Source organism: Taudactylus pleione, unplaced genomic scaffold (genome assembly GCF_031769625.1).
Source record: "Taudactylus pleione unplaced genomic scaffold, aTauple2 ptg000066l, whole genome shotgun sequence".
Lineage (NCBI taxonomy): Eukaryota > Metazoa > Chordata > Amphibia > Anura > Myobatrachidae > Taudactylus > Taudactylus pleione.
This window is the reverse complement of record NW_028284468.1, coordinates 2,427,696-2,441,879: the sequence shown is the minus strand read 5'-3', so window position 1 is coordinate 2,441,879 and position 14,184 is coordinate 2,427,696. Positions and strand designations below refer to the sequence as shown.

The 14,184-nt window shown below is 44.4% G+C and overlaps 1 protein-coding gene across 3 annotated transcripts in view; it reads left to right on the top strand.

Moving 5' to 3' along the window:
• The window catches only part of CAB39 (calcium binding protein 39), a 43,465-nt gene extending 29,587 nt beyond the window's left edge, over positions 1-13,878 (top strand). For 2 of the 3 annotated variants that reach the window (XM_088466451.1, XM_088466443.1), the window contains 8 exons: positions 5,038-5,244; positions 6,339-6,503; positions 6,991-7,109; positions 7,987-8,155; positions 8,299-8,358; positions 8,925-8,990; positions 9,831-9,974; positions 12,838-13,878. In XM_088466451.1, coding sequence (XP_088322577.1) covers positions 5,038-5,244; positions 6,339-6,503; positions 6,991-7,109; positions 7,987-8,155; positions 8,299-8,358; positions 8,925-8,990; positions 9,831-9,974; positions 12,838-13,026 — 1,119 coding nt within the window. In that variant the 3' untranslated portion in view covers positions 13,027-13,878. The remainder of the gene's footprint in view (positions 1-5,037; positions 5,245-6,338; positions 6,504-6,990; positions 7,110-7,986; positions 8,156-8,298; positions 8,359-8,924; positions 8,991-9,830; positions 9,975-12,837) is intronic. The other variant, XM_088466460.1, reaches the window with a different exon arrangement.
• Positions 13,879-14,184: the final 306 nt, after the last annotated feature.

The following is a 14,184-nucleotide window of genomic DNA, read 5'->3' as shown; positions in this document are numbered from 1 at the left end:
ATATGTTTATAAATGACATGGCAGCCTCACAGAAGTAAGGAAATAAGGCAGCACTCCTGGATTTAGTATAAAAAAAAAAGCTTGTATTCAAGTGATCAACAACATCTTTATAAGAAGTCAACGTTTCAAGGTCCTAAGACCTTTTCATCAGGGCTATAACATGACAATCAAGTGCATAAAAATATGTGCTTACCTTATAAAGGAATAGGAGGCGAGTGAAGGCTGTCGGAACGCTGCACATCCCCAGAGTGTGGAAGGCGGGGAGACCCAAACTGTCGCCTCGTAACCATTGTCGCCCAGCCACATAACTAGGGAGCGCAGCGCTGAAACATAGGCAAATAGTATAGAATGTAATAAAATGTAGAGGGACATCATATATAAATCCTTTATAAGGTAAGCACATATTTTTATACACTTGATTGTCATGTTATAGTCCTGATGATGTTGATCACTTGAACACAAGCTTTTTTTTTTTTTACACTAAATCCAGGAGTGCCACCTTTTTAGGCGTGGCTGCCATGTCATGTTATAGGAACAGTCTTTTTGCACCATCTGACACAACTTAGATGCTCTGCCATGTGTAGCGATTCCTGGACTTTTCTACTGCATCTGCGTCCAACGTTGCTTATAGTGTATAGGATTAGTGTTTTTGTCGCAGTGCAGTTGTTATAAAGTGGAAGATTAAGAATAATGCTGTATGGCGGTATGCAAGGCACTGCTCACTCATATTGGTCTTTGGTCTTTTGCCTTTTCTCTTTCTTCCACTGGGGGGACACAACACTGGAGTGTAGATGGTGCTGTTTGGAGCTTGCCACTTGTAATCTAGAATGATTTCTATATTCAGATTTTTTGCTGCATTGTGCTGTGTGTTTGAATATTGCAATTCCTTGTGTTCCCTCCCTTGTCACCATTCTGTCTGGGAAGGGCAATGCTACTGGGTTGCTCCCTGTTAACAGTGGAGCTATACAAAAAAAAGTTTTAATCTGTACAAAGTGTAAAACTAAATTTCCTCATGCACAGTCTGACTGGGAGGCCATTTGCGAGGCATGTGCTGTGGAGGCCCAGAGTGGCGTAGCTCCTGCGCGTGCTGCTTGGGTGGCAATGTTTGCTGGGGTGATGTGAGAACTGTTCCAACAATTACTAGCAGGAATATAGTCCCCTCTATTCCTGCTCCTCTGAGCTTCCTCTGATAGCGGGACTCTCCTCTGAGTTAGTCCTCGAAGGTACGCCCATTTTCCATTCTTCTCAGTCTGATGGGCATCCCTACTTGGGGTTTGGCCGTCTCAGTGCAAGGGTTGGTGCATGTACCTTCGTCCCGAGAGAGACTACTTTACCCTTCCTCCCGAGCTTCAGGGGAGTGGTCCCCAAAAGTGGAGACTTCTTGGTGTATACTGAAGTGCCAAAAGTCATTTGATAGATGCTAGTATCGTGTAGGGTCCTCTCTAGCTTAGCGAAGTACAGCAACTCGACGTGGTATTGATTCTACAAGTGGACGGAAGACCTCTGGAGAAATGTTGACCCATGCTGTCATGATAGCTCCTTGGCATTTGTAGGTGCAGGAACTTGGGTGCAAGTTCCATAAATGCCCGATTGGGTTCATGTTGGGTGAACATGCAGAATGCTCCTCGAAAAAAATTCTGAGCAACTTCGGACCAATGACACAGGGTATTATGACTTGTTCATGCAGACCCAACCAATGCCACATGAATACATCCCACATTATTATGGAACCACCACCAACCTGCACATTGTGCCTTGTTGACAACTAGGGTCCATGGGGTCTTTGCCACAACCGAACCCTACCATTAGCCCGAAACAACTGGAACCATGACTCCTTTCACTAATGGTACCCTGGAGGACTGGCAACATGTGGTGTGGTCCATGCCACATGTTGCCAGTCCCCTAGGGTCCAATTGGCACTGTCGCAAGCCCAGATGATGAGCTGTGTCTGGTATCGTAGTGTTAACAGGGGCACTCTCGTGAGTCTTCAGCTCCCATATCCTATAGAAGCTAAAGAACTCTGCACTAACCTTCTAAATATGTCTCTGGACACTCCTGCCTATAATGTGGATGTGATTTCAGCCAGTGTCGCTTGTCTGTTACTACGGACTATTTTGGCAATATGCTGCTGGTCACGATAAATATGCAACAGTGGTTGTAGTGTTCACTCTAGCTCCGGCAGCAGGCAGGGCGTTGGAGCTAGAGAAGGCACTTCTGTGCGCGCACTCAAAGGGGCTTGGCCATTGAAAAGGGGGTTGTCTATAAGCGTCACCCCTTTCGTCACTCTTGGGGCGTGCCTGGCACTTACGGACACGCCGGCCAGCCCCCAATCGCTGCTGACAGGGAGAATAAATGCCGGGCGCATGTGCGACCCGTGGGTGAAGACTGCACCTGCGGACTGTGAGGGCAGGGCACTTTTTGCCCTCCAGAAGGAGGGCAGGGCGCCGCGCCCTGCTAAAACAGCCTAGCGGGAACGCTAGTTGGCCACTGCGCTGTCCCTGCGGGTGGTATAGCCTTCCACTAGGTATTCCTGGTACCCACATACATGTCAATATATGAGGAAAAAGTTTTTCAAGCGGACAAAGAAACCTTGATGGGAACAAACTATGCTTGATTTGTGTAAGCATTTAATGTAAGCACTGATTTGTGTGCAGTTTTTATACCAACATCAGAACATCGTTATATATGAAGATTACATGCACAACACCATGTGTCTATCTATGTTATGAACAGCGGTGTTTTAACCAGTTCCTTGTTTTCCTGCTGTTCTTTCCTGCTAAATTATTGGATATTGGAATGAATTATCTCTTTGTGGGATACTCAGAGGTCTGCACTACGTGATAAAGAAACCTTGATGGTCTGCCATATGCTTCTTTCATGTAAGATCAATGTGAGCATCTATTTTCTTTCTGAAACACATCCATACCCTATTGGATTTGCATTAAGAGATCACCTTTATGGACTTTGGTTATTATTGCTGTTATTACATGAATATATAGTTTCTGATACCAATTTTTTTTTTTTTTCTCATGTACTATTTGAACTTTGGGAGGATTAAGCCATACCTGCTTTTGGTGAGATTTAAGAATTCTTATGTTGTGTTGGGACAACTCATAGCGCAATATTGTGATCTTTGTATTTGTGTATTCACGGTACACACATGACACTGTAAATCAAAGAATGTTGAATGTCCACAAAACTTTGGAACATGCTCCTTTGAACTCCGATTATCCACGTCGCCTTGACATGAGCAGCCTATCCTTCCTGAATTACACACACTTTTCCAGGGGATTCTCTGTCTGCAACCACCGGTTCTTCCTCCCACGGCTCCATGGGATCTGAATTTGGACCTTGGTTTTTGCAGTCTGATCATTTGAGCCACTCAAGTCAGCATCTTACTTGGAAGACTGTCTTCCTCCTTGCATTTGCCTCAGCCAGCATGGTTTCAGAGCTTGGGTGCCTTATCCTGTCACTCTCCTTTTCGAATTTTTCATGATGACTCGGTGGAGCTCCATACCAAACCCTCCTTCTTGTCGAAGTCCGTTTCCAAGTTCCACATCACTCAGCAGATTTGTGGTTCCTTTGCTCCCTTACAGTGGCTCTTCGCCTGAACATTCTTCTGGTCATTCTTTGGATGTTGTATGAGCTATTAAATTTTATGTTAGCCCTACCTCGATAGGATGACTTGTTTGTCAACTGAGTTTCATTAGAGGAGTTCATTCGACAGACTTGCATTGCTCAAGGCTGTCTGGTTCCTTCCTGGGTCACGGCTCAATCAACTTGGTTGGCGCCTCTTGGGCTGCACACCATGGGGCTTCTGCTGCTCAGCTGTGTAGGCTGACCATCTGTTTTTTCTTGCACACTTTTGCTAAATTCTACCATTTCAACCTTTGTGTCTAGAGAGGGTGAGCTTTGGGTGCGGGGTGCTTTGTACAGCTGCATCGCGTTCATTCCTGTGAGGGCTGCTTTGGGACATCCCCAGTGAAATCCCCTTCTTCCATTCCATAGGGGACCCTGGGTGCCCTCCCAGCTCTTCCTGTGTATGTTTGCATTCTGTTTGTTATGCCGTTTTGTTGATTGCAGTTAAGTCTGTGGTGACCTGTTCTGTCACTTAATGGCATCCTCATATGCCTCTTTCCTCTCGGTCTCATCTTGGGCTTGGCTAAACTGAGGTCAGATGGGGTATAAAGGAGAGCCATGTTTAAATCATTCAAGATTTAAAGTGTCAGGCTCCATACGCCACCGTCTATGTCCCAGAGTTTAGTGTCCCCTGTGGAATCGGGAAAAGGGATTTTACTGGTAAGTACAAAAACCCTATTTTTTTCCAGATTAGGTCCGAGTTGCAGTCCGATACAGCATGAGGAGTCCGCTGCAATATTCAGGGTACTCGTGCTTTGTACTTTTGTCGTTTTAGTGATGCAACTCTTAGTATTCATTCTAGCACCGTGCACCTGTCACAACCCGTGCAGTTCCTCTTTCTCTGCTCTGGTGCTTCTAGCTGATGCAACAACCTGCTGAGATACAGACCAGAGTGTGCCAGAAGCACCAGAGCATAGAGCGACACCCCCAGGCAGGAAAGAAGAACTGCACGGGTTTTGACAGGTGCAACTCAGTGTGCATATTCAGTACAAGACTGTGTGGTGTGATGTATGGCGCGGCCTAATCAAAAGATATGTTTCGTGTCACACGTAGCTATTTGGAACGATTTGAGAATAGGTTTGTGTGGACACATCTATAGGAGTTGCTTATTTGTTCCCAATTGAAAGTTTCTCTGTATATGCCTGCTGCGTGAATGTATGTTTCCAGCCATATAACCATTTTGTACATTGTAGTCATCTAATGGTGAAAAAGAGACCTAAATATTATTGTTTGTTAAAGAAATCATATTTTGCTATGTGTTTGACACTCTGTGTTTAGGATGATGCATTGTTAGGAATGAAGTGTCACATGACCATTATTCACCATTAGATATGTGCTGTTGTGGCTATTCCTGTGCACATTTTATACATTGCTTTCTTGTGCTGTTTTATTTCACAGCTGCTATTACCTCACACAACCTCCCCCACCTTCCAAACCAATTCTCTTACCCGTCCCTCTCCTGGTTCAAACATGTCACTTTCCAACCATCTTTCTGATGACTTGCACATTAGCAGCAGGAGCAAGGATCCAAAGAAAGTGGCATGGCCCAAAGCCAAAAGGAACTCGTTTGGGAAGCAGAGGATGGACAGAACTGCAATTTTATCGGTTAATATGTGTGCACTGTCACAACGTTTTATTTGTAGGAACTCTTGGTGGAAGACAATCCTCCCAATGATGGAGTTACTAACCTCCCACTGGACAATCCTCTAATGCCAGATTTACGTGTCGGGAGACCTTCAACCTGGTCTCCCATGAACATATTTAGTGTGCATGTGGGGGATCTGCCTGTGTTTAAGCGGCCCCACGTTGCAACGTTGTGTAATGTGACGAAAAACACAAATGAGTCAATTACTGCCGATTAGTTGTAGTTGTTTTCCTAGTCTTTAGATATATATGTCCGGACACCGGCGCTAGTGCCTATTAATGGTTTTACTAATGTAGCAATACTGTAAAGGTGAATGCAAATTGTGTTCCCTTTAATGTAATTGGCAGAACGATGTTATGCAATGACTAATACATATACCCTTGCAATTCTATACACTCCTGAAATTCCCATGTGTACATTGGGATAAGTTGCTGAAGAAGCGGGTGCGGGAACTTGTGCAGCTTCTTATCATACCATGGAGTGCACTGGTACCATAGCAGCCATGGTTCTCCCACATGTACAAAGTTATTGTAAGATACATGACTGCTGTAATGTTTTGTTTCAATTCTGCACTTATTAAAGAGAGTGCATACACAATTATCCTTGTGCCTTCTATTTTACATCATGAAGTTCTATCCTTTCAGGAGACTTTTGGTGTTCTTTCATATATATCTAGGGAATATAGCACCCAAGTTATCCTAATTTACCATTTAATAATAAAGCACTTTATTGGTTGTGCTGCCATTTCTGTGTTATTAGTCACATTAACGTAGTAACATTGTGTCTGGAAATTAACACTTTCTTTCGATCATGTTGATCTTACTTTTAACCGGCTCTTCTTCAACCTATTCCACAATCTGTTAGCATTGAAATTGTCGTATTCGTAGACGTGTGTCTGTCTGCATGGATTGTCTGCAGGATGACTGTTTAGATGAAATCTGTGGTGCTGGGGAAATAATGAAGTGTAAGGCGGAGAAGGGTGTGATCCCCCTGCCTGTCGGTAGGGAATATTATGCTAAACATGCCATCGCTCACTTTCTCCTCTCTTTCATAGGCAACTGAAGAAGTGTCTAAAAACCTGGTGGCTATGAAGGAGATCCTATATGGGACAAATGAGAAGGAACCACAGACGGAAGCTGTGGCCCAGCTAGCGCAGGAATTGTACAACAGTGGCCTCCTGGGGACTCTTGTGGCTGATCTGCAGCTCATAGACTTTGAGGTATTAGAGATGAAGAGATGTGATGCCGGCAATCAGAATCCTGATGCCGGCAACCCGACAGGGTCAGGATACCCTACCCCTAAACCTCTCTCCCCACTGCCTAAACCCTCCCTTGTGCATAAACCTAACCCCCCCCCCCCGTGCTTAAACCTAACTTCCCCCTTACCCCCCCTACTCCACAGCCTACACCTAACCCTTCGTGCCTAACCCTGACTCCAGCCCTCCCCCTAACCCCATTACTTGGCGTCAGTATGCTGCCACAGGGATTCTGACTGTCTGGTCGTTTGCATCCCAGCAGCCAGAATTAAAACTACATCTACAAGTACGAGATGATATAATGATCTATATAATGTTACCGCACAATCCATGTTATACTTGGTAGAGACCTCATAAACACAAATGGCATTGTAGGAAACTGCTTCATGAGACAACAGTACACATTACAATGTCACTTACCTGCCCAGAACTTACAATGCATTCCTTCCAGGGAAAGAAAGATGTGGCTCAGATCTTCAACAATATTTTACGAAGGCAGATTGGAACGCGAACCCCAACAGTGGAGTATATATGCACCCAGCAGAATATTCTCTTCATGCTACTGAAAGGGTATGGAGTAAATAACACTGTATGGACTGTGAAGCCTAGCCGGAAAGGGGACTTCTGTAGCATATGTGAAGTTGTTTACTAAAGGGAAGGTTGTGCTGCAGTATAGAGCAACTTGCTTGCATCCATCTACTGTAAATTAGACCGTGAATGCCTGGTGGGCTGCTTTTGTAAATATCCCCAATGTCTATGTACTGTGGCCCTGATTCAGAGCCGGTCGCTCTGACAGAACGCTCGCTCTGAATCAGGGCGTCTTTTTTTTTTTAATGGTGCGGCTCCTGGCCGCTCGCATTGCTGTGACCACCCACAGCTAATGCGAGCGGCCAGGATGATGGTCGCGATGGTCAAGACCATCGCGACCATCGGGCTTGCGACGAGACCCTTGTGGTAGGGTCTCATGGCCGCAAGCCCCAGAGAGCTTTCGGCTCAAACAGAGCCGAAAGCTCTCCCACTGACAATACTTGTGATGTCAGTGGGACCACCCTCAGACTGTAGGCGTTCTCATGGGAACGCCTCCGTCTGGGCAGCCACCCCCCCCCGGCCCGCCCACCAAAGGGGGAGTGCTGTCACTCACCATCGACAGCACGCTCCCTTTGGTGCGAGACCCGGAGCGACGGATTGCCCGTCGCTAGCCGGGTCTCGCTCATGCGCACGACTGAGCCGGCTCCATCGTGCGCATGCGCTCTGGGCCATCATCGACCTTGTTGCGAGCGCTCAGCGCTTGCGACCGGGTCTGATTCAGGCCCTGTGTTTGTGGCCTTTACATTTATAATCTTTTTTTTCCTAATAGTTTTCTTTCCCACTTTCTCATCTAGTGCTTGTGTCTGAGCTATGTTTATCTGGCTATCCAGTTTATAACTAGGTATTATGGCATCCCCAGGTATGAGTCCTCTGAAATAGCTTTGAACTGTGGGATCATGCTGCGAGAATGTATCAGGCACGAGCCACTTGCCAAGATTATTTTGTGGTCCGAGCAGTTTTATGACTTCTTCCGATATGTGGAGATGTCAACGTTCGATATTGCATCAGATGCCTTTGCTACATTTAAGGTAAAAAAAACTAGAATGGATTAGATGTATGTAAATAAACTGACATTCTTGGTCAGACATGAAGTCTAGCTGGACATGCTGTATATAGCAGTCACCATGCTGGAATCTGATTTTCACTCTGCTTTCTGGGTTTTTTCTGCCAGGACCTGTTGACTAGACACAAGCTCTTAAGTGCTGAATTTCTTGAGCAGCATTACGACCGGGTAAGATGCGCAGAGAACCATCACCCATCATTTGCTCTGTTTTACATATGTATAACAAACACAGTAGTGCTCTTCTTGCTTAATCTGTACTTTAGTTTTGTTCTGCACATAGACCGGTACATATTCTGTCTTTGTATAGAAAAGGTGCTGAACAGCGCTAAGAAGTGTCATTTCGTGCGTATAGATCAAAATAAAAATCAGTAATAAATAATAAAAATATGCGGCTCTACAGAACATAATTTATTACATACAACCATAAAACATGACATTTAATACATTTTCATGAATTGCTATTTTTATGTTGAGCGATAATGCACTAAATTATATTTCTTAGCGCTGTTCAGTACCTTTATCTTTGTGTTCTGCTTTATTGGCCACCTCTATGACCAGCTGCTCATGTACCACTCACCAGCGCCACACGTAGGCTCCCATTTTTCCCCACATACAGTATGTACTTTGTACTTTGCACCTGCTCTGTATATTGTTTGCTGCACCTTTCCATGTCCAACATAATGTTGTGTCCTGCATCCCACAGAGTGTAGCTAACACCTTATCTTCTGTTGCAGTTCTTTAGTGAATACGAGAAGTTGTTGCACTCAGAAAACTATGTTACAAAGAGACAGTCATTGAAGGTAATTCTAAAAGTTATATCCACAAGAAAAGCAGGTTTGTTAACTAGACAATATAGGGCCTGATTCAGGTGTGGACGGTATTGCACAGCCGCAGGGAAGTGCAAACGGCGCAGGAGGGGGGTCACCTAATTGCTGCATCTGCGATCCGGGTGCAGCTGCTTTGGATCACCCTCGCGACCCATGGCTGCTGCTTTGGCCATGCTGCGTAAGCCGGCAGCTTACTCAGCCTGGTCGCTTGCGAGGCCAAGAAATCTGCGTCATACAATGCTAACACGCGGGACTCGTTCTGCACATGCACAGACCCACAGACATCGGATATGTACGGAAAACATTGGGTTTACATACATATCTGCATTAGGCCCATAGATAGCACGGGGGTAGAAACAATAGATAGGGCGAGTACATATCCATAGTACGTGTAGCATGTTAGTCCATTTCTATATTGTATAATCTGCTTATTAATATGACTGGCCAGCTTTAGTTTTACCTTTTCTGGGCTGAATGAACATTTATTGCTGTTGGTTTGATCACACACAGTGATCTGGATGTTTCCCACCAATGATACACTTTCCACAATAGCCCCCTTTTTATTATGTGAGTTGTGTTTTTTTTTTTTTTCTTCTCTTCTCGTCAACTTCCTGTGTAGAGCTATGGAGTATGGTAAAATAATCCTTATTTTAAATCTTATTTTTCTTCCATTTCTCCTCTTCCCTTATGATCCAATTCTTTCTGCACTATCATTTACCTTCTCTCACTCTCCTCCCCTCTCCCCATTTTCCATTCCTCTCTTTTCACTCTTCCTTCCTCCACATCCCTTCACCTGTTTCTTTCTCTCTGCAGCTACTTGGCGAACTTCTGTTAGACCGACACAACTTCACCATCATGACAAAGTATATCAGTAAACCCGAGAACCTCAAGCTGATGATGAATCTGCTGCGCGACAAGAGCCGCAACATTCAGTTTGAAGCTTTCCACGTATTTAAGGTGCTGCAGTAGGGGCAATATTGTTGTATCTGTATGGGATAAGAACAAATAGTTACACTGCAAATACCTCTATCTTTTGTTATTATGTAAAGTGAGGTGCCATTGTAGTTTAAAATACTTTGGGGCAGATGCAAGTTCATTAACCCCAGCACATCATTTGTGGATTTGCTCTCTGCATGCTCAGAAAATTAGCGCAAATGTGAGAATGCAGAACGCTTTCCGTATGTATTTACACTTAATCACCAAAGGGATCAAACTTGATGATGCGTTACCAGAGTTGTGGAACTGGGGTATGATGGTGCATTACCAGAGTTATGGTTCTGGGGTGTAATGGTACGTTGCTGGAGGGATGGAACTGGGGTGTGATAGTACATTACCAAAGGGATGGAACTGGGGTGTAATGGTACGTTGCTGGAGGGATGGAACTGGGGTGTGATAGTACATTACCAAAGGGATGGAACTGGGGTGTAATGGTACGTTGCTGGAGGGATGGAACTGGGGTGTGATGGCACATTACCAGAGGGATGGAACTGGGGTGTGATGGCACATTACCAGAGGGATGGAACTGGGGTGTGATGGCACATTACCAGAGTGATGGAACTGGGGTGTGATGGTACATTACCGGAGGGATGGAACTGGGGTGTGATGGTACGTTACCGGAGGGATGGAACTGGGGTGTGATGGTACGTTACCGGAGGGATGGAACTGGGGTGTGATGGTACGTTACCGGAGGGATGGAACTGGGGTGTGATGGTACGTTACCGGAGGGATGGAACTGGGGTGTGATGGTACGTTACCGGAGGGATGGAACTGGGGTGTGATGGCACATTACCAGAGGGATGGAACTGGGGTGTGATGGTACGTTACCGGAGGGATGGAACTGGGGTGTGATGGTACGTTACCGGAGGGATGGAACTGGGGTGTGATGGTACGTTACCGGAGGGATGGAACTGGGGTGTGATGGCACATTACCAGAGGGATGGAACTGGGGTGTGATGGTACGTTACCGGAGGGATGGAACTGGGGTGTGATGGTACGTTACCGGAGGAATGGAACTCGGGTGATGGTACGTTACCAGAGGATGTAAGTGTTCTGTGATGGTACATTGCTTTATATTCATTTATTCATGTCCCTTAAACCTAAACAAAGCTGTTGCCATTGTGCCTATTTGTACAAATCTGTCCTTACACATCTTTGCTGCAGCTGAGATAAAAAGCCCCTCTCTGCGCGCCAGGTCCCGTGAAACACTGCTAGTGCCGAAAATGCGCTTGAGGATCGATGCGATCTGGACACCCCCACGTACTGTGCTGATTAATTTGATATGTGACACTTGTATGTCTGTGAACGACTAGAACTGGGTACACATTAGATGATATATCATCTGATATATCGTTTTGACGCGGATCAGAATAATATACCGGGCTTATCTTCTAATGTGTACCGGCAATTGCGCGCACAACTGTGTCAGTGCCTTCGTCACATCTGCTGTTCTGCACAGCAGATGTGACTATTCGGCAGCCGGTGGCATGCTTCTGGATGCAGCCACTGAACGATATATTGCGCGGTCACTTGCTAGATCATTCTGTGTGTCTGGGCGACCAATATATCGTTACGTTGGTTGATCATCTACTGTTTATCCAGCAAAAGTTTCTAAATCTGTATACGAAGTGCTACAATGTAGCGGCTGCAGCTTATTTCAGTGCAAGTTCCGTTGTGATTCATATACAGACTCAGTCACACAAGGATATACAAGTGTCACGTATCGAATTGATCAGCACAATCTGCGGGAGCATCCTACTCGCATCGCATTGCGAGTTAGATGCATTTCCGGTAAAATAAAAAAACATCCAACTCTAGCAAAGTAGCACGGGACTTGGCGGCTCACTCACAAGGCAAGTTGCGCTGCGTGGCGCGTTGAGGCTAGATGTATGAGGACACATCTGTATGTGTTCTTAGTTTTGCTGGTAACGTGGGGGTTTTAAGTTGTATACTGTAGGTAACACCCTAGATTACACCCCTTCTCTATCTAGGTGCTTATAATGCACAATCCATATAAATATGTGCAGTGTACTTTAAAAAAAAAAAAGGGTAGAAAGTGCAATATACAGTGTATATGTGTGTGTGTTTTTGTTAATTGTATCATTTCCCAAACTCCGCCATTACAGTCCAGATTTTAAGGATATCCATGCTTCAGTCCTGCTGGTAAATCAAATTAAATGATGTAATAATTAAGTCACCTGTGCTAAAGCATGGATACCCTAAAAACATGGACTGTAATGGCAGAGTTTGGGATTCTTTGCTTATAATTTTTTGTTTTATATAAATGTAGCCTCAATGTCTTATGTTTAAGACATAAGTAATGATGATATTACACCATAATGGTGGCGTGGGACAAATCTTCTAGAGGTGCTGCTATTGTGGTGACCTCTTTACTTGCTCAGAACTGCTGTGGATTTTGGGTAACATGTTTGAAAACGTATTAGTCCAGACTCTCGCTTCCCCTCCACCCCCTCCTTCTGTGTTCACTACAGTCTGTTATATTAGTTTTTTTTTTTTTTTTTTTTTAAACCTTTTTGCAAGAAGCGGGTAAATGTAAAGCTGATGCCTAAGGCCAGTGTCTTACATTGGGGACCCGATATTTTTTGCCAGGGTAACCTCATTGACTTTACATCACCGCTTGATACTTCTTTTATGAACATTTTTATTTTTGACACGTTTTCAGCTTTATAATCTGACCAATGAATTTTCTATTACAAAGCAAATAACTGGGTTATCAAAAAGGTTAAAATCTTTGTCCAATTGTTTCCAGTTTACTAGAATCCGATCTCATGTGTGTTTCCTTCCACCTTCCTGTAACCTACAGGTATTTGTAGCCAACCCAAACAAAACGCAGCCTGTACTGGATATCCTCCTCAAGAACCAGAGCAAACTCATTGAATTCCTCAGCAAGTTCCAGAACGACCGCACTGAGGACGAGCAATTTAACGATGAGAAAACCTACCTAGTGAAACAGATCCGGGACCTCAAGAGACCCGCACAGCAAGAGGCCTGAAGTGGAAGGGGGGGAGGGGGGAGGAACCCAGCATTTGCTGCGAGAGTATTCAGCATCCCGTGGACTTTGCAAGCAACGTGCTCACTTCTACCCCGAACAGTTTCACCTTATTCCATTGCATTTGAATTTTTAGTCTGAGTGTAACCCATTCCCTGATGGAAGAACCTAGGTGCTGCACTATCATTTTGCAGCTCAGGGGGCTAAAAGATAAATGCATAACTACCTTATGTTCTTTCTTTTCTCCCTCGCACCTTTATAGAGATGGATTTGTCTCCCCCTTCTTTTCTACATGTTGCATCAACACGGGATTGAGACTCGCTTATTATCACAGTATCAGGGCAGAAATGTCAATCGAAACAGAAGAAAGAGAGGTCTTAAAAATCTCGAGCGAGTGTATAGTTACTAATCTGGGTTTTGGATAAAATGGCATATATGTAGTTAATAATTTTTCTTTTTTTTTTTTTCCTTTTTTTTATTATTATTATTGCAACGCATTGCATGCTTGCAGAGAGAGAAAAAATATCAACATAAAATCTGGTTTCCATCAGCATATTTGCACATAAACTTGTTAGGGAAGAAAAAAACAATTGAGCACAATATTTGATCTGTGCATAGCCTGGTACCTTTAGTTTTAAAACAACAATATGCCTTGATTTCCAACCGAAACAACCAATAAAATGCAGCAGTGCAGTGCTTTTATTTGTAATGCTGGGGAGTGGTGTGGATCACTCCGTAGGGGGAGTGAATAAGATTGCAAGTTTGGTTCTGCCGTCAATGTGTATTTTAAAAGTGTGGCTTGGGAGAAGCTTACTGCAGATGGGTTTATATATAAAGATGAGTGTATATTCATTATATATGCCTTTCAATTGCTTTTTTGCTTTCCTTGGCAGAGTGTTTATTGTTTTAGTAGACTTATAAGAAGGTTTAGAGGACAAGCAGCATCTTATGTCCTTGGCTCGACGCATTCATCAGATTGGCTTCGTAACCAGTGCTATGTACTAATGACTTGGTGCAGAACGCATGATTGGAACACTGTCCTACATATCTTTATTTTGTGCCTGTTTTAGTACATACCATATCAAAACGCCTGCTACAGTCCCAGTTAATTTGTACATAACTGTGAGTTGGGGTTGGGACTGGGAGCCACCAGTTGTGGAT